Source organism: Hibiscus syriacus, unplaced genomic scaffold (assembly GCF_006381635.1).
Source record: "Hibiscus syriacus cultivar Baekdansim isolate YM2019G1 unplaced genomic scaffold, ASM638163v2 tig00109987_pilon, whole genome shotgun sequence".
NCBI classification, from domain to species: Eukaryota; Viridiplantae; Streptophyta; class Magnoliopsida; order Malvales; family Malvaceae; genus Hibiscus; species Hibiscus syriacus.
Genome location: NW_024062550.1, coordinates 878,887 through 904,329, shown reverse-complemented (window position 1 = coordinate 904,329; position 25,443 = coordinate 878,887). Strand labels below are relative to the sequence as shown.

At 39.6% G+C, this 25,443-nt stretch overlaps 2 protein-coding genes across 2 annotated transcripts; both read left to right on the top strand.

Moving 5' to 3' along the window:
- The first annotated feature begins 483 nt into the window (after positions 1-483).
- Positions 484-2,923, top strand: LOC120211878 (omega-amidase, chloroplastic-like). Its single transcript, XM_039210345.1, has 4 exons — positions 484-674; positions 785-901; positions 1,800-2,021; positions 2,281-2,923. Exons 1-4 carry the CDS (start codon positions 600-602, stop codon positions 2,284-2,286), a joined length of 420 nt encoding a protein of 139 aa, XP_039066276.1. The 5' UTR covers positions 484-599; the 3' UTR covers positions 2,287-2,923.
- LOC120211966 (F-box/LRR-repeat protein 15-like) lies at positions 2,453-25,398 on the top strand. The gene is made up of 18 exons (XM_039210425.1): positions 2,453-2,522; positions 4,151-4,241; positions 20,509-20,731; positions 20,812-20,944; positions 21,264-21,363; positions 21,452-21,649; positions 21,735-22,005; positions 22,098-22,196; positions 22,299-22,387; positions 22,520-22,619; positions 22,711-22,881; positions 23,138-23,290; positions 23,402-23,562; positions 23,643-23,841; positions 24,052-24,515; positions 24,598-24,661; positions 25,030-25,116; positions 25,257-25,398. The coding sequence occupies exons 1-18, from the start codon at positions 2,453-2,455 to the stop codon at positions 25,335-25,337; spliced, it is 2,754 nt and encodes a 917-aa protein (XP_039066356.1). The 3' UTR covers positions 25,338-25,398.
- The last annotated feature ends 45 nt before the right edge of the window (positions 25,399-25,443 follow it).

Sequence of the window (25,443 nt, the reverse complement as noted above, 5' to 3'; positions counted from 1 at the left end):
GTTGTTTTAGATTAAAATTTCAAAAATTAAGAGCATTTGATGAGAGAAGAAGAGTTCGTCACCCTGATTTTTGATCCAATTTGAAAAAAAAAAGAGCAAAGTCCTCTTTTATTAACATTTTTATTTTTTAAAAATCTTAAATTTAAATAATTATTTATATAATGTACGTTATTAATAATTAATTTTTTAAATAAATAATTTCTTAATCACCGAAATATTAAAAAAAATGCTAAGTCGTCAAAATATGTCCTCAAGCTTACAACTTTACATAGTAAAAATTAGAGCAATCAATTTGATCTCTTCTCCATTACAACACGACGCCGTTTAAAATGGAATTGACTGAAAACTCCTCGTATCGACAGGAAAGGCAAAAACGAAGAAGAAAAAACGTTGTAAAATAGAACCAAAGAGAAACTCCAGTGAGAGATGAAGTCAGCGGTGTCATCACTACTTAGCTCCAATAATTCTTCAATCTCACACACCTTTCTTCAACATTCATCAAAACCCATTTCTCAAACAACATCCTTGATCTCAAATATCCCCAAAAACACCAGAAATCCGTACAATCAAACTTACCCAAAGCTCCAGCATCATCGGTAATGGCATCGGCTTCCATGTCTGAGCTAGCCAGCGAACCCCCTGCCCTTCCTCTTCCCACCCCTCCTCTCTCCAAGGCAATCTTTTTTTTCTCTTTGTTTTCTTTGTGTTTTTGTCTTCTTGTTGATTTGATTGTTTGTTGTTGAAGTTATCTGTTTCGGGTTGTTTTTTTTTGTTGTTGTTGTAGTTCAAGATTGGACTTTGTCAGCTGTCGGTGACGCCTGATAAAGAGAGGAACATAAAGCATGGGAAGAAGGCCTTCGAGGAGGCTGCTCAAAAGGGTGCCCAGCTTGTTCTTTTGCCTGTGAGTATCCCAAGGTTTCACCCTTTGCTGATTTTTGAAATGTAGAGAAGTTAAACAATTGATGAAGAAAAATAAAGATCTGAGAGGCCGCTTTCTACATATACATGAGTTTAGGTATTGATTTCTTGTTTTTTGATGGTGTCATATCTATGATTATGATTATGTATAAGGCCGGCAAAATGGTTTAATGTAGCTACTTGTTAATAGATTTAGGTCTTGTCGGAATTTCTTGAGTTTCTTGATTGTCTTATGAAGAGATGGTGACTGATTAGATTTTTCAATTAGTTCTCGAGGTATTGTGTTCTTCCGGAGATTTGAAGTTTATCTCTGGAGGTATGACATAGGGATGTAAATGAGACAGTCGAATCGACTAAAAAGTTTGTGAGCTTAAAATTTTCGAATTCGAAATCGAAAATTGAAGTTTAATTCATGCTCGAATAACTTGAATTCGAAACATTCTCTGGCTAAGCTCGACTGAAGCTCAAACTCGAGCTTGAACCAGAACCTTATCCTTAAGTACATTAAAATAAAATTTTAATATATTATCTTTTTAGTTGCTCGCGAGCTTGTCGAATCAGATATCAAGTAGTTTGCTTCGATTCTTTAAGAACTCGAATTCAAGCTCGACTTGAGTTCATTGGAATTGAGTATTGACCGAGTTGAATTCAAGTAGCTCGTGATATGTGTTGTTTCATTTACAACCCTACTGGACATTAAGCTGTCATTGTATCGAATTTGAGTGGCTGGTATTGGTGTGTCTTGGAAGTTTTTTTGCTGAAAAAGAAAGTTATGATTCTTTTTTTTTGTGTGTTGTATTCAAGATTCATAAATTATGAATGGGATAATATCAAAGCATTTACTTTTAGGTATGTTGATCCTGTCTGTTATTTTCTATCAGGAAATATGGAACAGCCCGTATTCGAACGACGGCTTCCCTGTATATGCCGAAGATATTGATGCAGGCGGGGATGCTTCTCCTTCGACAGCTATGTTGTCTGAAGTTGCTAGTCGCCTGAAGATCACAATAGTTGGTGGTTCTATACTGAGCGCTGCGGATATAAGTTGTAATACTTGTTGTGTCTTCGGTTCCAATGGAACGCTTAAAGCCAAGCATCGCAAGGTAGAGGCTCTTCCTATCCCATAATGGTAGTATGGGAATAACAAGCCAAGCATCTTTTTTTCCCTGCTTTCGCTCTGTAGATTCGTTCTGTTTTGCTTGAACATTCGACCTTTCTCCAACCCGAAGGGGAATGGCCTCATTCGATGATCTAACAAGCGAAATGTTATTTTCCTATGTCGAATAGTGCGGTTCGTACTGTTTATGTCTCTATATGATAGTTGTTCATCTACTAATGTTCTTCTTGCTGTTACATATGCAGGGCTAAGGATAATCAGGTATGAACCTCGTGATGTAAGAGGCGAGGAGAGAACCTCATGATGAAACTCATCGGTACGAGAGTTTTCATTCGAACTGCAGTAAGAGTCCTTTGTTAATGGAACTCAGCAGTTTATGAAATCCGAATGATATAAACAACTAGACTCGAATGAGTTATGGGCGTACGACAGCCGACATTCGGGCTGTTCGGTGCACCATTCCATGATGCAGTTCCTGACAGATCATGTATGATATATGAATGAATTTTTGCAGTTTCCCCCTAAAATACAATCCACATCTTTAGTTCGGAAAAAGGAAAAACAAAAGGGAAGATACCAGCAGAATACATGACCGGACGGAGTAGCATCCGTCCGGTGCTGTCGATTGCTGAGGCATAAGCAGAAAGGTGATGAGAATGTGTTTTATCAATGACGCCAGTCCTTTTATGATGAGATTAATGCTTTCCATATTTCATAATGGTTTGACGACGTCGTACGCTAGGCATAGAAATGTGGGCTTAGGGGAAAAAGGATTACGCCGTTGCTGGGGATCGGACCCGGGTCACCCGCGTGACCGGCGGGTATACTCACCACTATACTACAACGACTGCTTGATGCTAGGTCATTTTTTTGTATGTTTTTATTACAATCGGGGCATGGACGTGTAAAAAGATTGTTTTTAAAGTTTTCAATATTTAATAATAAAAAAAGTTTTTCAAATATATATATAATATTACTTATTTAGTTTTGTACTCTTAAAGTTTTATTTTCTTTATTTTTGTGAAAATATTAATTTTAAATTTCATTTGATTTATGGACGATGGAGTATCTTATTCTAAATCCCAATGATTAAAGGAAAAGAAAGAAAATGAGGGGGAGAAAGCAAATTGTATATATTAATGCTGTGTTGGTCGAATGATAGATATTATAAATCAAAATATTTCCAGGTTTCGTGAATTTAGGATTTATGATTGGATTATATGAGTTTTGAAGTGATATGGGTAAATCTTAAATTGATAGAGTTATAGGAGGCAATCAGACGAGTTTTTTTTATATGTTGAGTGATCGGAATAGATATCCAAAAATAATCATTGCAACATCGATATAACATAAAGAAAAAATTGTAAAACTTAAGTCGAAAGAGAAGAATGAGACAAGTAACATATAAATTTCATATCAATATACATAATTGTCACGACACTTTTTCATTTATGATTTAACACCCAAATAGCTAAGGGCAAATTACACATTTAATACCTAAACTATTAATTTTTAGCCCGTTTTAGTACCTAAATTTTCAAAAAAAATTCAAAATTAGACATAACGTTTAGTTTTTATTTCAATTTAGTACCCGCTGTTTAAAATTTAATGCATTTAGTACCAAACTATCAGTTTTGGTCCGTTTTAGTACCTAAACTTTCCATTTTTTCAAAACGTAACGTTAAATTTTGAATGAGGTTACTAAAATGAAGCACATACTAAAGTTTTTAACGGTGAGATACTAAAATGAAATAAAAATTAAACTTTAGGTATGATTTTGAAAAAAATTGAAAATTTAGATACTGAAACCGTCCAAAATTGATAATTTATGTACTAAATGCATAATTTACTCATAATTAAAATGGGGTCATTTCATAAATCAAGGGTAAATTATGCGTTTAGTACATAAACTATTAATTTTGGTTTATTTTAGTGCCTAAACTTTCAATTTTTTAAAATCATACCTAAAATTTAGTTTTTGTTTCATTTTAATACTATTGTTCAAAATTTAACGTTAAATTTTGGAAAAAAAAATAAAAGTTTAGGTACTAAAGCAGACTAAAATTGATAGTTTATGTACTAAATGTGTAGTTTACCCAAAAATAAAAAGAATAGGTGAGAGTAGCGCCTCCGCTCCAACTGCCATTGAAGATAGTGAGAGCCATGATTCGTATCATAAGCGACCCAAAGTGTACTCTGGTTTTCAGTGAGTCTACATGAATACTGAAGACACTCAAATTCGTCCACCCATATTATGCTATATATATATATATTATCATATTATAATACATATAATTGTTTGTTGATTTATTTGGGTACAGGTCCAATAAAAGACAATTTACAAGCCATTTGCAGCAACCCGGGCCCAGTGCAGCAGCCCAGTCTCGACCCAGTAGACCAACGACCCACACCAAATCAGCTAGGGTTTTGAAACCCTAGCTTTTCATCCCATTCCAGCGCCGCTTTGGTCGGTCAACGCTACAACTGTCCCCGAAGTCCCCACGCCTCCAACTTCCCGATTCCTCCGGCGCAAGGAAAGCATACGAAGCCAACCACCACAACAAGCAAGGCAACGTGTTAGTTTAGGACTTCAACAACCAAACCGAGTTTTACTCGGATTAAAACTCTAAAGTAGGCTTGTATAAATACATGTAACTAAAACACTCAGAGGGGATCTTTTTTTTTTACACTGGACGAACACACGAGATCATCACAGCCCGCACATACAAACATTACGAGGGTTCATTAGTGAAATACAAGCAGAGTAACTTCAGAGATCGACATTTTGTAATCGTTTCGTAGCAAAATAAAGGGTAAAAGTTTCGTACCTTTCTTGTTTACTTTGTATGTATGTATTTCCTTCAATCTGGTTTGATTCTAAACAACAAAAAACGTTTTGGCCGAGGACCAAGGGGGTTGCTTTCGAAGCTATTTTGCTAGATCTACGCGACCCCGAGGCCCGTTTAAAAAAACTAGTTGGATTTTTGTAACCTACGCAGGAAGACCTTTCGAAAAAACAAAAGCTTTTTCATTTTCGCCGCCGATGACCGCGGCCAGTGCCGTTCGCGGTGGCCGACGAGGCAACATGCGGTGGTCGGATACTAGGTTCTTGAAGAACCACGGTGGCCTGTTCTTGAAACTCAAGAACAAGCCAGAGAAAAGGGAGAGAAGAAGAGAGGGGTTCGGTTTGGAGAAGGAAGGAAATGAAAACAAAGCCAAAACATTGGCTTAAATATGCGACCCGTGAAGCCAGCCGACCCGACCCACTGCTTAACAGATCCGCGTGTTTTCACGCGAAAATGGGGGAACTCTGTTTTGGTCCCCATCGTTTCGGAAACTTCCATTTTGACCCCAATTTCACTATAAATCGGTCTTTAATTCTGATTTTCTTTCAATTTAGCCACCCAACTTGTTTTTGATTCAATTTAATTTATACCCTTTTATTTATTTCATATTATGTAATTATATATATATACGTATTTTCTATATATTTCATCTATATACCTATTATTAATACATATATATTATTTTTAATTAACTTTTTGGTCATTTCTTTATCTAGCTACTACGTCTTATAATTTTATATGTTATATATGTATTTTTATTATTATTTCCCAACCTTACTCATTTTACCTTATAATTGTATTTCTATTAACATTTTATTTTATGTATTTATGTATGTATATATATATATATATATATATATACTCATTTTACCTATTATTGATATTTTTCCTTTCTAATACTTTAATATATATATATTTCTCGTTTCATTCATTAATTATTTATTCCATTTTTATTTTTATTTTTTATTTATTTCCCCCTTTTTACTTTTTATTTTTTTTTCTTCCCCTTTATTTTATATTATTTTACTTTTTATATATTTGCCTCTGTTTTTATTTCTGTCATTTTTTGTTGTATTCGTTTTAATTATGCCATTTATTTTTTTATCTTTAATCTTTCTCTTGATTATGCGTTTCGTTTTCCTTATTTATCTTATTGTCTTCATTTTTATTTGTTCTCCTCACCGTTTCCCCTAATGTTATTTTCACGACTTTTTAAGGGTATTTCCGTAAACTATCAAAGGTAAGTAGTTTGGATCAAATCTTACCTTTTAATTTAAAATTACAACTTTCTTGATAAAGACAACTGGAAATTACGTAGTACCGAAAGGGCGGTTCAAGGGTGCTAATCCTTCCTTGACCGTAACCGACTCCCGAGCCCGACATATTTCTGGTAAGATGCAGATCAGGTAAGAAATAGGGTATTCGATCAACCCATTTATCTTTAAATAAATGATCGGTGGCGACTCTAACCCAATCATTAATCCAAGTCGAAGCCCAATTCCGGGCTCAACCGAAAGACGGTTGCGACAGCTTGGCGACTCCGCTGGGGACACAGGTAAGTGAGTCAGGCTAAGGTAATTTCCAATTGTCTTTTTAACGAAAAGGGTAAGTTTAAATTTTAAGGTAATATTCTGATCCTTTTTACTTACTTTTGATTATATTTTCGAGTAAATAGTTGGACTAATCGTTTTCTCATGATTTCAGCCTTCAAAGTTTTTTTTTCATCTAAGGCTCTATACCCGAGCTCCAATTCCTTTTAAGTGGGGGTGAAAGCGACGCCTTCGTGTGAATTTATTCACCGTGTGGGCCTAGCAAGGAGCCTTCGGGATTCATATACCTTATGTCTTCGTGTGAATTTATTCACCGTGCGGGCATAAGGGAATGTGTCCCCTCGAGTTTAACTTAGTCCACACAAGCCTGTGATGGGTTTAGGACTAAGGGTCTGGCAAGCCCAAGGGGGCACCGACAAGGAGAACTCGGGTACCGTTTTTTAAAACCTAAACCGGGAGACCATGAAAAATTAGAGCCTACCCCAAAACCACGTTCCAAAACTTAGGATATTTTTACCCTAACCATGTTTTTTTGCGCTTTTTCCTTCCGTCATTTTTTTATTTGTAATTTTATTTTACTAACGTTTTTGCCTTTGTGTTTGTTTTCTAGCATTTGCATCATTACAAGAGGCTATTGATCCCTAAAAAGCGTTTGTTATACACAAAATAATTCGAATTAATGGACAAAGGTGTTGTAATACAAGAGATTGAAAACGCTGAGGCACGACTATGGTCCGAGAAGGCTCAGAAAGAGAAGGGAGACAGTCTTCAGGGAAACTATGTGTCAGAACTGGTTAGTTATGCTGCTGTCAGCCTGAAACAGAATAATGTCCAAGAGCTGCGAAACATTTGGGACAGTTGGAAGAATGACAGAAAGCAGAAGTTCAGCCAACGATATGGTGATATCGCCCTCTTGCTCCATGTCAAGACTGATGAGCCCTTACTCCGAGCATTAATTCAATTCTGGAACCCGAGATATAGTTGTTTCACCTTTAACCAGGAAGACATGGTGCCTACTATCGAAGAGTATACTACTCTACTGCACTGCGAAAGCATCAAACTAGAGAGGGCATATATTAAACATATCAAGAGTCAGCCCTTCAAGAACGGACTGGCCAAGATTGCAGGGGTTGATGAAAAGTGGGTGACTGATCGACTCCGGCACAAATATAAAGCAACTAATGAAAAACCACCCTGATGAGTGGAAGACTATAGACCTTTTTGCACTGGGTCTGTACGGTTTGATCATATTTCCGAAGGCTTTGGGGTGCATTGACGCTGCCGTGGTGGAACTATTTGAGCAACTTTCTAAACGTGTTAACCCAGCACCAGCCATCTTGGCCGAGACCTTTCGATCGCTCAACCATTACCGAATAACTGGCGGAGGAAGATTCACCGGGTGCATTCAGCTCCTTCAGGTCTGGATTCACAGCCACTTCTGGAAGACTAACGGGGTTGCCTACCGTCGTTTCAGCACCACCTATTCACCTCTAGGTGAATTTATTACCTTAAAATGGCATGAAGGCGCTTCGAAAGAAAAATGGATAAAGGTCTTTACGCATCTTCAAGACCGAGATATTGTCTGGAGAGCCCCTTGGTTATTCCTCAGTGATATTCTTTTTCGATGTGGTGACTCCGACACTGTGACCTTACTTGGACTTTGGGGAGCAGTCGGGTATGCTCCGCTATTAGTACTTAGACAATATGGAGCACGTCAGTTTGTCCCAGCAACGTGCGGATTGGCTAGGTCAGAGTTTGAGTATCACGGCGACAGCTATAAGAAGATGATCAAAGAAGCAGCCGATTCGTGGAGGAAAGTATTCCGGATGGATGTTGTGGCTGCCAGAAGCATGCTCACTCCATATTATGTGGAGTGGCGAAGATTAAGAAAGAATGACAACATCTCTGTGCCAGACTGTGATGACACCCGGACCATGGAAGAACATCTCATGCATGTCCCTTCTGAACTCGAAATAGCCAAGACCGAGTTTGAAGCCGTGAATAATGAGCTGAAGCAAAGGATAAAGGAACTTGAAGCTGAACGTTATCAGTGGAAGCTTGATGCTGACTCTCAGAAAGATCGGGCAGAAAAATTGGAAAAAGAACAAAAAAGAGTCCGTTTTGAGCTCGAAGACTTGAGAAAGGGGTATCAAGATAAGATAAGGTCAAAGATAACTCCAAGTTGAAGGTAACCTCTGAATACTGGAAAGACGAAGCTCATAGCCTGAAAAGGAAGTTTGAGGGGCCTGATGAGAAAGCTTGGAAGGAACAGATGAAGACTGCCCAAAGACGCTTGGCAGATAGTCAATATCAGAACCAACGCTTGAGAGTTCGGATAGCTGACTTAGAAAAACAACATGAGAAGGATGGCAGGACAATAGCTGAGTTAGAAGCTATTGTAGATGGGTTCAAGAGGCAAGCAAACGAGCTTCAGATAGTGCCTTTCGACGGAGGATTACAATGGCGTTTCCGTTGGGAACAAGCACAGCGAAGGGTGAGGGCCCGAGACGCAACCATACGAGATTTCCTGGATCAAGTGCAAAAAGCAGCCCATCATCTTCACGGCCTAGCAAGGGAAGCTGGTGTGGTTCGACAAGGCATTCAACCAGTGACAGATGAAGGCAGAAGACTTGTAAACCTACTGGAAGCTGTTCGGGGTCTAGAGGATTTAGTCCGAATGTACCTTTAATCTGTTTTTATGTCTCTTAAAAGATAAGACATTTTTGTCTGAACAAGGGTTGTTTATAATAATGAACACTTTTCTGGATCAATGCCTCCAATTGCATACATCATGCATTGCATTTCTTGCATTTTATATTTCATGTCTGTTTATTTTATATTTTTTCCATGTTTTTACATTCGTATTAACTAACAGAACATGTCTCAGACACCGAGCTTACCACCACAAGCATCAGATACACATCACCCGCATAATACTCGAGCAAAAAAAAGACAAATGGAAGCCAGAATGGAGAAGATTGAAGAGCACATGGCAAGACTTCAAAAGGAACTAGAAGATAAGATGGCTCAGAACAGTGAAAGTACTCTTGAGTCCATCAAGAAAAATCAGGAGTCCTTGGTCGACCAAATCATAGCCAAGTTGTCGGGTCTACAGCAAGCTAGTGCATCAGGGGGCATCTCTTCCGAGGGGGTGGCCATACCACCAACCCCGCAAGTGGTTATCTCACCCGGAATATTACCCGGGGACGCATCTGCTACTAAAGGGAAAGCAGCACTACCCGGGGACTCATTCGTTACCAAAGCGAAAGTTGCACCTGCTGTGAAGATACAAACTTCTACAATCATCCCTGATGATCATCCGGATGATTATCATGTCCCAGACTTTGACGAGGAAGATAAAGCTAAAAAGATGGAAGAAAAGATAAAAATATTAGAAGATCAAATAAAGATGGTCCAGGGAGACCATGATTATTATGGAGTGGACGCAATGGAGCTGAGCCTAGTTCCAGACTTGGTGCTTCCACCAAAGTTTAAAGTTCCTGAGTTTGAGAAGTTCGACGGGAACAATTGCCCTTCAGCCCATATTACTATGTTCTGTCGAAAGATGACAGGATATGGCGGGAATGACCAACTCCTGATCCATTGTTTTCAAGAGAGCCTGTCCGGTTCAGCTATTCGGTGGTACAACCAGCTTAGCCGAACTCATATCAAGACGTGGAAAGACTTAGCCAAGTCTTTCTTGGAGCAGTATAAGCATATCAACGATATGAGACCAGACCGGGTCATGTTACAAAGCCTAGAGAAGAAACACAATGAGAGTTTCTGACAGTACGCACAGAGATGGAGGGATTTATCTGTGCAAGTTCATCCACCCTTGGATGAAAAAGAAACAAGAAAGTTGTTTGTACAGACCTTGAATGCACCTTACTTCGGGCACTTGGTAGCAATCACGTCGGGAAGTTTCTCAGATTTAGTCATGGCCGGTGAAATGATCGAGTTGGCCATTAAACAAGGAAAGATTGAGGGAGGAGACTCCAGTAAAAAACCTCCCATGAAGAACAAAGAGCGAGAGATCAACAATGTAAACACCTACAGTGTCAGCAAGGGGGTTACGATCTCAAGCTCAAATTCCACAGCAGCTGTACCATCTGGTACTTCTAGACAGAACCAGAGAGAATCAAGAAGAGAAAGGGAAAGGGAGCAGTTTGACCCCATTCCCATGACGTATAAAGAATTATACCAACAGCTCTTCGACACTCATGCAGTGTCGCCTTATCCTATGAATCCAATAAATCCCCCTTACCCGAAATGGTATGACGAGAGCGCCCACTGCGAATACCATGGCGGTGTGCAGGGGCATTCGATTGAAAGTTGTCTCGCATTCAAGAGACTTGTGCAACGAATGCGTAACAAGAATTGGATCACTTTTAACTCCGGAGCACCAAACGTCGCCCAGAATCCCTTGCCCAATCATCAGGAGACAGGAATCAATGCCGTTACTACCGAAGGGGGCAGGAAGGTTAAATCGAGTGTTTCAGAGATCAAATCTCCTTTGGCTTGGGTATGGAGCCAAATGGTGAAGGCAGGGTTTCTTGCACCATATCCAGATACGACAGAAAATGAAGATGGTAACCATTGTTGTTACCACAACGAAGAAGGACATAAAGTACAAGATTGCCCAGAGTTCAGATCGTTAGTCCAACTCATGATGAACCAGAAAGAGCTGGAGTTTTACGAAGAAATTCTAGATTATTTGGAAGCAGATGTTTGTGCCACCGGAGAATCATCAAATAGAAAATTTGGTAGGGGTAGTCCTTTGATAATTACCCCTAAGGCAAGCATGACAGTAACAACACCAGCCAAGGTGATAATCTCCGCACCTCGGCCTTTTCAATATAAGGACAATCGGCAAGTGCCATGGAAATACGAGTGTCAGGTGAGTACTTCCGGAGGAGGTAATAGTAAAGTGGGGCAAAGACCATTGGAGCCGTTCAAAGAAGATGTGCTAGTCGTAAATGAACCTATAAAGGAGGAAGAAGCTAAAGAGTTCCTCAAGATCTTGAAGCACAGCGAGTACAACATTGTAGAACAGCTCCACAACTTACCTACACGTACTTCAATGCTAGCAGTATGTTTAAGCTCGGAAGCACACCGAGAAGCGTTGTTGAATGTCCTTAATCAAACGTTCGTGCCACAAGACATACCAGTCAGCAAGATGGATCGACTGGTGAACAATATTCAAGCTGATAATCTCATCTCGTTTTCAGATGATGAGATTCCATCAGGAGGAAGAGGCCGAACGAAGGCGTTACACATTACTACCTACTGTAAGGAGCACGCTTTACCAAGTGTCTTAATCGATAATGGTTCAGCCCTGAACGTGATGCCTTCAATTACATTGAAGAGGCTACCAATCGATACCTCTCATATAAGAGCTTGTCAGAATGTGGTCCGAGCATTTGATGGGACCAAAAGAGAGGTAATCGGAAAGATTGAGGTACCGTTGACCATCGGACCAGCCACATATGATGTTGAGTTCCTTGTGATGGATATCATACCGTCCTATAGCTGTCTTTTGGGAAGGCCGTGGATTCATCAAGCAGGTGCAGTACCCTCCACGTTGCACCAGAAAGTTAAATTTGTCATTGACAGGGCCTTAGTAATTATCAACGCTGAGGAAGATATCGTGGCAAGCGTGACCACGGAGGCTCCATACATCGAAGTAGACGAGGAAGCAGTAGAATGTTCGTTCTGCTCCTTGGAGTTCGTGAATGCCACATTCGTGGCGGGAGGAAAGAGAATCCCAAGACCTCGACTCTCCAAATGCACAAGGATGGAGATCAAGCAAACCCTGGGCCAAGGCGCCAGAACCGGGAAAGGTTTTGGGAAATATTTGCAAGGGATGATCAATCATGTCCTTCCTATCTCAAAATTAGACCAATTTGGGCTCGGTTTTCAACCCAGTTATCATGAAAAGAGAAAGGAGATCCAAAAGAACCGGGAGAGAAGGTTGGCCAGATTGACTGGAAACGAACTCCAATGGAAGCCTATGACATTCCCACCGCTCTTCAGGACATTCAAGTCAGGTGGTTATGTGTTTGAGACCACCATATCCGAGTTAGAAACGGCTCTGGAAGATCTGAACGTTAATGCCGTAACCATAGAAGATGTTGACAACGGAGATAGATCCAGGATATGCCCTCTGCCACATGGGTTTGTACCTAGCAGTTGGTCGGTGGAAGAACTACCTGTGGTTTACAGAAATCTTTCAGAGTAATATTCGAACTATCCCTATTTGCCTATACCCGGGGCAATAGGTGATCATTTGTAAGGGTAAATAAACATTTGGTTTAAGTTTAATAAAAGATGCATTTTTCTTTTCCATGGCAAACAAACTTTTCTTTTATTTTTGAATTCATTCTCTATCTCCTTCATTCCAGTACTTCATTTCTAGTTACTCTCAAAGTTAGTTCTTGACCGTTCCGTGTGGGATATTATCCTCTCACACATGTATATCTTCTTCCTTTCAGGTTCCCAGATAACGATAATGTGGGCACTGATCCAGAAGTGGATTTTGAATCAACCATTTGTCTTGGGGAATTTGATGAATGCGATAATCAAGAGGAGTACAACTTGCCTACCGAATTGTTGAGAATGATAGAAAAAGAAGAAAAGCAAATATTGCCACATGAGGAGGCGATCGAAATCTTAAATTTGGGCACTGAGGAAGATCGAAAGGAGGTTAAAATCGGCACAACTCTTTCGACTGAAGCAAGAAAAAACCTGATAGTCTTACTTCAGGAGTACGGAGATGTGTTCGCTTGGTCGTATCAAGATATGCCGGGACTAGACACTGATATGGTAGTTCACAAACTGCCAATCAAACCAGAATTCAAACCTGTGCAGCAAAAACTGAGAAGAATGCGACCAGAAATGCTCCTTAAGATCAAGGAAGAAGTCAAGAAGCAATTCGATGCCGGTTTTCTCCAAGTAGCCAAATACCCGGAGTGGGTGGCCAACATAGTGCCTGTGCCGAAGAAGGACGGGAAGGTACGCATGTGTGTTGATTACCGGGACCTTAACAAGGCAAGTCCCAAGGACAACTTTCCTCTGCCACACATAGACACTCTGGTGGACAATACAGCCGGGAACGCCTACTTTTCATTCATGGACGGATTTTCGGGGTACAATCAGATCAAGATGCATCCTGAAGATATGGAGAAGACCACTTTCGTCACAATGTGGGGAACTTTCTGTTACAAAGTGATGCCTTTCGGATTAAAGAATGCTGGGGCAACATATCAGAGAGCTATGGTGACCCTGTTCCACGACATGATGTACAAAGAAATCGAGGTTTATGTCGATGACATGATTATCAAGGCACAGACTGAGAATGAACATGTCGAGAATTTGAGAAAGCTCTTCCAGAGATTGAGAAAATTTCAGTTACGGCTGAATCCTAGCAAGTGCACCTTCGGGGTGACATCCGGGAAGCTATTAGGCTTTGTAGTCAGCAGAAAAGGCATTGAGGTTGATCCTGATAAAGTCAAGGCTATTCAGAGTCTACCTCCACCACAAACACAAAAAGAGGTCCGAGGTTTTTTAGGAAGATTGAATTACATAGCTCGGTTTATATCTCAGTTAACCGACAAGTGTGATCCAATCTTTCGCCTTCTTCGAAAAAATAGCCCTGGGGCATGGGATGAAAACTGTCAGATTGCATTCGAGAAGGTAAAAGAGTACTTATCTCACACTCCTATCCTGATGTCCCCTATCCCAGGTAAACCTCTGTTCTTGTATCTCTCCATATTCGAGAACTCCATGGGGTGTGTCCTGGGCCAACATGACGAGTCTGGGAAGAAGGAAAGAGCCATCTACTACTTAAGCAAGAAGTTCACCGATTGCGAGGTCCGATATCCTCCTATTGAGAAGGTTTGTTGTGCCCTGGTATGGGCTACAAAAAGACTTCGACAATACATGTTGTATCACACCACTTGGCTGATTTCCAAGTTAGACCCACTAAAATACATGATGGGTGTACATGCTCTATCCGGAAGGTTAGCCCGATGGCAGATGTTATTGTCCGAATTCGACATCGAATATGTGAGCCAAAAAGCGGTAAAAGGCAGTGCCATATCCGATTTTTTGGCAAGCAGAACTGATGGGAGCTATGAGCCGCTGGACTTTGATTTCCCAGACGAAGACTTAATGGCCATATCTTTAGAAGAAGCAGATACTTCAACAGACAGCTCTTGGAAAATGCATTTCGATGGAGCATCAAATGCATTAGGACATGGCATCGGGGCAATCCTGATCTCTCCGGAAGGGAGTCATTACCCATTTACCAGCAGACTAAACTTTGATTGCACCAATAACATGGCAGAATATGAAGCCTGTGTCTTGGGAATTCGGGCTGCACTGGGGCAAAATATAAAGACTTTGCGAGTGTATGGAGACTCAGCCTTAGTAATCTATCAGCTCCGAGGAGAGTGGGAAACCAAGGATATAAAGCTATTAGAGTACCGAAAACTAGTGTTGGATCTGCTCGAAGAGTTCGGCGAAGTCACCTTCCACTACGTGCCTAGAGAAGAAAATCAAATGGTTGATGCTTTAGCTACCTTGGCAGCCACATTCAAGGCTGGCGGGGAGTCTGAAATGATGCCAATTAACATGCAGTCGTATGAGTACCCAGCTCATTGTTACCAAATTGAAGAAGTGAAAGACACTAAGCCTTGGTACTACGGCATTCTGCAGTATATCAAGCATCGGAGTTATCCAGAAAAAACCACTGAAATCAAGAAGAGAACCCTTAGAAGGTTGGCAGCTGGATATGTCCTTGACAGAGAGGTTTTATACAAGAAAAGCCATAATCAAGTTCTGTTAAGGTGCGTCGATGCTGAAGAGGCAAAAATGATAGTGGAAGAAGTACATGATGGGGTTTGTGGAGCACATGCAAATGGGCATATGATGTCAAGACAAATAATGAGATGCGGATATTTTTGGTCCACAATGGAAAGTGATTGCATCAACTATGCTAGGAGATGTCATAAATGTCAGATTTATGGAGACAAGATAAATGTTCCACCCCATCCGCTTTATGTAATGACGTCACCATGGCCTTTCTCTATGTGGGGCATGGACGAAATGGGTAGAGGCTGCGTCATACGCCAGTGTCGCTCAATCCACTATTTGCAAGTTTCTGAAGAAAGAAATTATATGTCGGTATGGTCTACCCGAAAGGATTATCACCGATAACGCAACAAACTTGAACAACAAGATGATGAGTGCTGCCTGCGAACAGTTCAACATAAAACATCACAATTCCACTGCTTACAGACCGAAGATGAACGGAGCAGTAGAAGCAGCAAACAAAAATATTAAGAAGATAGTGGAGAAAACAACTGAAACTTACAAAGACTGGCATGAGAAGTTGCCTTTTGCTTTGTTCTCTTATCGAACCTCGGTACGAACTTCGACTGGGGCAACTCCATTTTCACTAGCCTATGGAATGGAAGCAGTGCTACCCATTGAAGTCGAGATTCCGTCTCTCAGGGTCTTGTCAGAAGTCAAACTGGATGATGCAGAGTGGGCACAATCCAGATATGATCAGCTTAATCTGATAGATGAAAAAAGACTGAAAGCCATTCATCATGGTCAAATCTATCAGAAACGAATGATCCGAGCACATGACAAAAAGGTGCGCCCGAGAATATTCCATGAAGGGGATCTAGTGCTAAAAAGAATTTGGCCAGTCCAGAAAGATTTCCGAGGAAAATGGACGCCAAATTGGGAAGGACCTTATGTCGTGAAGAAGGCTTTCTCCGGAGGAGCCCTTATCCTGGCTGAAATGGACGGACCTGAGCTGCCACATCCCATTAACTCGGACGCAGTCAAGAAATACTTCGCTTAGGATAAAAACCCGAGAGGGCGTCCTAAGTTGGAAAAAAAAAACAACAACAAAAAGATAAGAACGTTTAGGGTGAAAACCCGAAAGGGCGCCCTAAATTGAAAAAAGAAAAAGAGGAAAAAAGAAGAGAAAATAAGGTGGGTTCAAGATGAAAACTCGCAAAGGGCGTCTTGCAACCAAGGATGGGTCCAAGTTGAAAACCCGGAAAGGGCGATTTGGATATTAACGGTGGAAACATCCCGGCACATGAATCTTCTACGAACTCAACAAATCGGAGAAATGTTACACCCTCCCAAACGTTGTTGCATTTTCAAAGATCCTTTGGCAAAGGCTGCATTCAAAGTCACCAAACGGCTTTTCAGCTCAGAAGTGCCCACGTTATCGAGATCTAAGACATTCACTTACACATCATTGTGTATTCGTCTTCTAGAATGTTTGCCATGTATTATTCGTTCTTCTCCTCCCTTATGAATAAAGACCATCTTTCCTCCAATTCCTTTCGAGCATCTTGAATTAGATTTAAACCTAATGGTTTATTTATTTTTTTATGAAAGATAATCGTATATTACTGTACAAAGATTCATTGAAAAGTACAGGTACCCAGAAGCCGATCAAGGCTCATGCACATGCTTGAGATGGTTGAGGAGCATCTCAAAAAAAAAAAAACCCAGAATGTGCACATCAGATTCAGACATTTGAAGAATTCAAGATCAGAGATCGGAACTTCAAGCTTTCAAAATCAAGAGTCAACAACGACAAGCCACCGGAAATCAAGATTTCTCTCCAGAGCCCATAATAACAAATGTTGCCCATACATTTTTAGGAATACCTAAGAGCATGACATCCATACCATCGCATATATGCACATCTTTGCAGGTTTTACCCAGAGCCAATTTCAACTTCACAACGAAGGATATTGGACTCCAGACAACGCAAGTTCAACTTCACGACGAAGGGACCGCTGGTTGTCCACAAAAATCTCTCAATTTCAGAGCAAATTTCAACTTCAAACCGAAGGATATTGGACTCCAGACAACGCAAGTTCAACTTCACGACGAAGGGACCGCTGGTTGTCAACAAACATTTCTCAATTTCAGAGCCAATTTCAACTTCACAACGAAGGATATTGGACTCCAGACAACGCAAGTTCAACTTCACGACGAAGGGACCGCTGGTTGTCAACAAACGTTTCTCAATTTCAGAGCCAATTTCAACTTCACAACGAAGGATATTGGACTCCAGACAACGCAAGTTCAACTTCACGACGAAGGGACCGCTGGTTGTCAACAAACGTTTCTCAATTCAGAGCCAATTTCAACTTCACAACGAAGGATATTGGACTCCAGACAACGCAAGTTCAACTTCACGACGAAGGGACCGCTGGTTGTCAACAAACATTTCTCAATTTCAGAGCCAATTTCAACTTCACAACGAAGGATATTGGACTCAAGACAGTATAAGTTCAACTTTACGACGAAGGGGTCGTTGACTGTCAACCGACGATTTCCCAGTTCCAGAACCAATTTCAACTTCACAGCGGAGGATATTGGACTCGGAACAATATTTGGATTTCAATTTCATGGCGAAGGATATCCAATTCTCAGGCTCAACTTCCCGACGAAGGGGCCCTGTACGATTCCAATTTCACAAACAGATTGACCCAACTTCACGACGAATGAGTCATCTGTAACGCATCAACACCAAAGTCTTCAGGTCAAGTTTCACCTTCACGACGAAGTATCTTGAGCCAGAAGACAATTCAGAGGCCACCTACCAAAAGCTTTGAGCTCGTTTTCAACTTCACGACGAAGGATTTCGTACTTAGAATTTTCCAGTTTTGACTCAACCTCAGGACGAGGGAGTCATTTAGTGTTTTGAATTGACAAACAAATTTCAACATCGGATTTCAACTCTACGACAGAGGATATTCGATATGGACGAAATATGTGTCTTTTAATCTTTGCTCTATTTTCGTTACACGACAATGAGCAAAGAGGGGCAGCTGAAGACACTCAAATTCGTCCACCCATATTACGCTATATATATATATTATCATATTATAATACATATAATTGTTTGTTGATTTATTTGGGTACAGGTCCAATAAAAGACAATTTACAAGCCATTTGCAGCAACCCGGGCCCAGTGCAGCAGCCCAGTCTCGACCCAGTAGACCAACGACCCACACCAAATCAGCTAGGGTTTTGAAACCCTAGCTTTTCATCCCATTCCAGCGCCGCTTTGGTCGGTCAACGCTACAACTGTCCCCGAAGTCCCCACGCCTCCAACTTCCCGATTCCTCCGGCGCAAGGAAAGCATACGAAGCCAACCACCAACAACAAGCAAGGCAACGTGTTAGTTTAGGACTTCAACAACCAAACCGAGTTTTACTCGGATTAAAACTCTAAAGTAGGCTTGTATAAATACATGTAACTAAAACACTCAGAGGGGATCTTTTTTTTTTACACTGGACGAACACACGAGATCATCACAGCCCGCACATACAAATATTACGAGGGTTCATTAGTGAAATACAAGCAGAGTAACTTCAGAGATCGACATTTTGTAATCGTTTCGTAGCAAAATAAAGGGTAAAAGTTTCGTACCTTTCTTGTTTACTTTGTATGTATGTATTTCCTTCACTCTGGTTTGATTCTAAACAACAAAAAATGTTTTGGCCGAGGACCAAGGGGGTTGCTTTCGAAGCTATTTTGCTAGATCTACGCGACCCCGAGGCCCGTTTAAAAATACTAGTTGGATTTTTGTAACCTACGCAGGAAGACCTTTCGAAAAAACAAAAGCTTTTTCATTTTCGCCGCCGATGACCGCGGCCAGCGCCGTTCGCGGTGGCCGACGAGGCGGCATGCGGTGGTCGGATACTGGGTTCTTGAAGAACCACGGTGGCCTGTTCTTGAAACTCAAGAACAAGCCAGAGAAAAGGGAGAGAAGAAGAGAGGGGTTCGGTTTGGAGAAGGAAGGAAATGAAAACAAAGCCAAAACATTGGCTTAAATATGCGACCCGTGAAGCCAGTCGACCCGACCCACTGCTTAACAGATCCGCGTGTTTTCACGCGAAAATGGGGGAACTATGTTTTGGTCCCCATCGTTTCGGAAACTTCCATTTTGACCCCAATTTCACTATAAATCGGTCTTTAATTCTGATTTTCTTTCAATTTAGCCACCCAACTTGTTTTTTGATTCAATTTAATACTTATACCCTTTTATTTATTTCATATTATGTAATTATATATATATATATACGTATTTTCTATATATTTCATCTATATACCTATTATTAATACATATATATTATTTTTAATTAACTTTTTGGTCATTTCTTTATCTAGCTACTACGTCTTATAATTTTATATGTTATATATGTATTTTTATTATTATTTACCAACCTTACTCATTTTACCTTATAATTGTATTTCTATTAACATTTTATTTTATGTATTTATGTATGTATATATATATATATATATTCATTTTACCTATTATTGATATTTTTCCTTTCTAATACTTTAATATATATATATTTCTCGTTTCATTCATTAATTATTTATTCCATTTTTTTTTATTTCCCCCTTTTTACTTTTTATTTTTTTTCTTCCCCTTTATTTTATATTATTTTACTTTTTATATATTTGCCTCTGTTTTTATTTCTGTCATTTTTTGTTGTATTCGTTTTAATTATGCCATTTATTTTTTTATCTTTAATCTTTCTCTTGATTATGCGTTTCGTTTTCCTTATTTATCTTATTGTCTTCATTTTTATTTGTTCTCCTCACCGTTTCCCCTAATGTTATTTTCACGACTTTTTAAGGGTATTTCCGCAAACTATCAAAGGTAAGTAGTTTGGATCAAATCTTACCTTTTAATTTAAAATTACAACTTTCTTGATAAAGACAACTGGAAATTACGTAGTACCGAAAGGGCGGTTCAAGGGTGCTAATCCTTCCTTGACCGTAACCGACTCCCGAGCCCGACATATTTCTGGTAAGATGCAGATCAGGTAAGAAATAGGGTATTCGATCAACCCATTTATCTTTAAATAAATGATCGGTGGCGACTCTAACCCAATCATTAATCCAAGTCGAAGCCCAATTCCGGGCTCAACCGAAAGACGGTTGCGACAAATACTATACATTTCATTGGGAAATTTTATTTTTTTGTCATTACTTAATTTTTGCAATGTTTTCACTGCAGTGAGAGCTCGTCTTGTCCTGTGATAGGGAGATATTATAACATTAACCAAGGCTCATCAAATTCATCTAATAATGGGATATTTGATCACAATTTCATTTTGAATGGTGGGAGTGATGAGTTTTCTTTTAGTGGCAATGATGAGATAGGTGAGAAACATGAGGGTGGTTTGAGGGAGGAAGATTTTGAAATCCGGATCGATCTGACTGATGACTTATTGCATATGGTAGGTAGTTTGAACTGTTACACTCCCATTTTAGTTTTTATATTTTGTTGAATATATTTTTTTGGTTTTCCTATTTTCAGGTATTCTCATTCTTGGACCATTGTAATCTTTGTCACGCTTCTATGGTTTGTAGGCAGTGGCGATCAGTTAGTGCTCATGAGGAGTTTTGGAGGTGCCTGAATTTTGAAAACCGGAATATATCTCTTGAACAATGCGAGTCTCATATTTGCTTAATATCTTTGTGCAGTTCTTTTGGTTGAAAAAGTTCATTCCAAAAAGACTTAGAAATTAGCCTGAGAGATGAGAGTGCTAGTCTAAATTGCTTAGAATAACAATTAAGAGAATTATAATAGCATGCAGCTATATAGAAACTGTCCTTTTATCTTATGTCGAGATTACCTTTTATGGTTCTGGTCATGTCATTTTCTATTTTTCTTTTTGTTTATTATATTACTTTGTGTGAGACAATTCTGCATTATTAACAATAAAACTGGATTCCGGACTGTTGTAAGATTACAATTTGGTTCTGCAGTTGAGGACATGTGTCAACGATATCCGAATGCCACTGAAGTGAATCTTAGTGGCACTCGTAATATGCACCTGCTAGCTATGAGAGCTGTCTCTTCATTACGGTAATATTTACTCGTCATATCATCTATTCTTCTAATCTAATGAATATGTTGTGCTTGCCGTTGATCATGTAAATTTTCTGATTGGCAGAAATATCGAGGCTTTAACATTGGGAAGAGGCCAACTAGGGGATGCTTTTTTCCATGCATTGGTAGAATGTAGTATGTTACGGAGTTTGGATGTGAATGATGCTTTTCTCGGCAATGGTGTTCAAGAAATAGCTATTAACCATGATCGATTGTGTGATCTGAAAGTAACAAAATGCCGTGTGATGCGTCTATCTATCAGGTGAAACAAAGGCTTCATTTGAATGTTGACTTTATCTTGGTATCAATGTGGTTATTCTTAATGCTAAAGCCTGAATCTTTTGCAGGTGTCCACAGCTAAAAAGTTTGTCTTTGAAACGTAGTAATATGGCACAGGTGGCCCTGAATTGCCCTCTTATAAATCTGCTTGACATATGCTCATGCCACAAACTTATAGATGCAGCAATTCGTTCGGCAGTGATTTCTTGCCCCCAATTAGAATCTTTAGACATGTCGAATTGTTCTTGTGTTAGTGATGAGACATTGCGTGAGATAGCTCACAGTTGTGCAAATCTCCATGTTTTGAATTCTTCTTATTGTCCTAACATATCACTTGAGGTTAGTTTCTTGCAAATGGTTATTCTAGTTCTAATAAGGTACCTGTTTTGTTAAGGTGTATTTTGATGCGTTTGCTTCTTTTTTTTCTGAAGTCTGTAAGACTGCCAATGTTGATGGTTCTTAAACTTGACAGCTGCGAAGCTATCACATCAGCCTCAATGGCTGCAATAGCCCATAGTTATATGTTGGAGGTTTGAATTTTTTTTCTCTTGTATATATTGTTGTTACCTGGACTTTTTAGGTCTCGATTAAAATCTTCCAGCTGCACATATTTATTCTGTTACCTTTTGCAGGAGCTGGAGCTTGATAATTGCCACATGCTAACATCAGTGTCATTGGATCTTCCTCGTCTGCAGAAAATTCGATTGGTTCACTGTCGAAAGTATACTGTTATTCCATATTATTCCCCTTTCCTTTTCTTACCAAACCGAAATCGACTTCATTATCACGGTATCTTTTGTTGGATCTTTCTTTTCTCTTTGATTTTATTATGATTATAATTTTTGCCATGCAGATTTGCCGAGTTGAATTTACAATGTTTCATGTTATCATCTGTGACGGTGTCCAATTGCACTGCCCTTCAGCGTGTTAGCATCAGTTCAAATTCACTTCAAGTATTTTTTTTTATGATTTGGTCTCTGTTGTTACTGTCTTGGTTGTAAATAAGATTTTTGATGTTGTCCGATTGATTTTATTAAAATGCAGAAATTAGCGTTGCAGAAGCAGGAAAACTTGACAATGTTGGCGCTGCAATGTCAGTGTTTGCTAGAAGTTGACCTAACAGATTGTGCATCTTTGACAAATTCTATATGCAATGTATTTAGTAATGGTGGTGGTTGCCCTATGCTAAAACCATTAGTTCTGGATAACTGTGAGGTATGTGAATGGATTTTTTGTGTATACTGAACCAATTTTCAGTTATAAGATTAGCTTCATCTCAGCTGATTGATCACTTCAAATGGCGCCATAGTTTTATCTATTCAATTCTGCTCTGCATCTAGCATTACTTAAGGGTTTCAAATATTCTTTGATTGCTTTTGGTGCTATCAAATGAATGTAGCTCCTTGGTTCCTGCATTGTGTGCGTCATTTTATTGTGCTTTCTGACAATTTCTTGTTTTTATGTTGACCAGAGCTTGACAGTAGTGCAGTTATCCGGTACCTCTTTAGTCAACCTTTCTCTGGTTGGTTGTCGTGCTATTACTGCTCTGGATCTTGCATGTCCTTGTCTTGAGAAAATTTGCTTCGATGGTTGTGAGCATCTTGAGAGAGCATCATTTTGTCCTGTAAGTTTAGAGTGACTCTAGCCGATTTTCTCTGAGATGAATTTGCTTATATATTAATCGACTACTTGATACGTAGAAATGTAAACGCTGAAGCCTTTTTCCCCCTTTTAGGCTTCTCTTTGGTCACTTAACCTCGGAATATGCCCCAAATTGAACACACTCAAAATTGATGCTCCATGTATGGTGTCACTTGAGTTGAAAGGATGCGGCGTTTTGTCTGAAGCATCAATAAATTGTCCCCTATTGACATCACTTGATGCTTCCTTTTGCAGGTTTGTTGCAAGTGCTACCTTCCTTTTATGATACTTTGTTTTGGCCTATGGTTGATGCTTCCATTTAATTTTATATGCAGCCAACTCAAGGATGATTTCTTATCTGCAACCACTGCTTACTGCCCTCTGATTGAGTCATTAATATTGATGTCTTGCCCTTCTATTGGTTCCGACGGTTTTTTCTCTTTGCGATGGCTTCCGAATTTAACTACACTTGATTTGTCGTATACCTTTTTGACGAATTTGCAGCCAGTTTTTGAGTCTTGTTTGCGGCTGAAGGTGACTTTAAAAATCTTGATATATAAACATTGATTAATCATGCAAGGCATATGGGTTCTTTTGATGTTAATTTCATTGTACTCTATTGTATTAAGGTTACGTTGGTTTGTGCTCTTCGTAATCCAAGTTTTCTCATTATGCTAAATTTTCTTGTTTATGCTTTCAGTGATATCGTGCTATGCACTTTGGCTCACTTTTTCTTTCTTGAAGGTGTTAAAATTACAAGCATGCAAATATCTAGCAGACACATCACTGGAGCCTCTTTACAAGGAAGGCGCTTTACAAGAATTCCGGGATTTGGACTTGTCATACAGTACCCTGTGCCAGTCTGCCATAGAAGAGCTTCTTGCTTATTGCTCACATCTTACCCATGTGAGCTTGAATGGATGTAAAAATATGCATGACCTTAATTGGGGTTCTACTGGTGTTGGATTTGAGTCACTATGTGTACACAATGGATCTAGTACGTTTTCTTTTGAGAATTTCTATGAACCCATCGAGCAGCGGAACCGTTTACTGCAGAACCTCAACTGTGTAGGTTGTCCAAATATTAGGAGAGTGCTCATCCCGGAAGCTGTACGATGCTTACATTTGTCAGCCCTAAATCTTTCTTTGTCCACCAATTTAAAGGAAGTTGACCTGGATTGTTACGAATTATCCTTTCTTAATCTAAGGTATTGGCACGTCTTTTCATGGTGGTTCGTTTTCATTTTATCTGGCATCCATCTAAACTTTAATGCCTATTTCTTAATTCAGCAACTGTTGCTCTTTGGAAGTTTTGAAGCTGGGATGTCCTAAGCTTACCAGTCTGTTCCTTCAGGTATGTATTCACGGTCTCTGAAACCTCTGATGTTTACTATTTAGGTCCTTTATTTTTGCCCCCTTGTTCTGTTGATCTATCCGTAGTGCATTCTCGAAGATGCTTGGTTTGAAGTTATGTTCCGCGTACTTTAATATTTATTCTAGGAACTAGCTGATGAGTTATATAATGTCATAAACATGGTTATATGCCGACATATCGCTGCAATTATTGTTTTCCCAAATATTCTTCAATTTCCTGTTTCTTTCATGTCAACTTGTTTTGTCACGAACAGATGTGTGCATGTGTGTATCTCCATACTTGTAGTTAATTTTCTACCATGAGTCCCTCATCTGATAGTGTTTTATTTGTTTATCGGTCTTTCCAAGTCTTGCAACATCGAGGAAGAAACAGTTGAAACTGCCATATCACAGTGTAGCATGCTGGAGACTTTGGATGTTCGCTTTTGTCCGAAGGTGAGCTTTCATCTCCCCCCCCCCCCCGTTTTGCTCCCATCTATGCTCGTCTTAATTCTTATAACATGCTTTGCTTTAATCATAGACTCGAACGCCTATATTTCTCGAATTCTGAAACTTTCTCATCTCGTGGTTGATAGATTTGCTCAATGAACATGGGGAGGCTACGTTCGATTTGTCCGAGCTTGAAGCGAATATTCAGTAGCTTTTCACCTGCATGATGAGATTGTTGTGAAAAAATTTTATTCCCCGCCGGAAGTTGATAATGCCTCTATTTTTGTACGGTAAATGGTAATCATACACACACACACACACATATGGGTACTT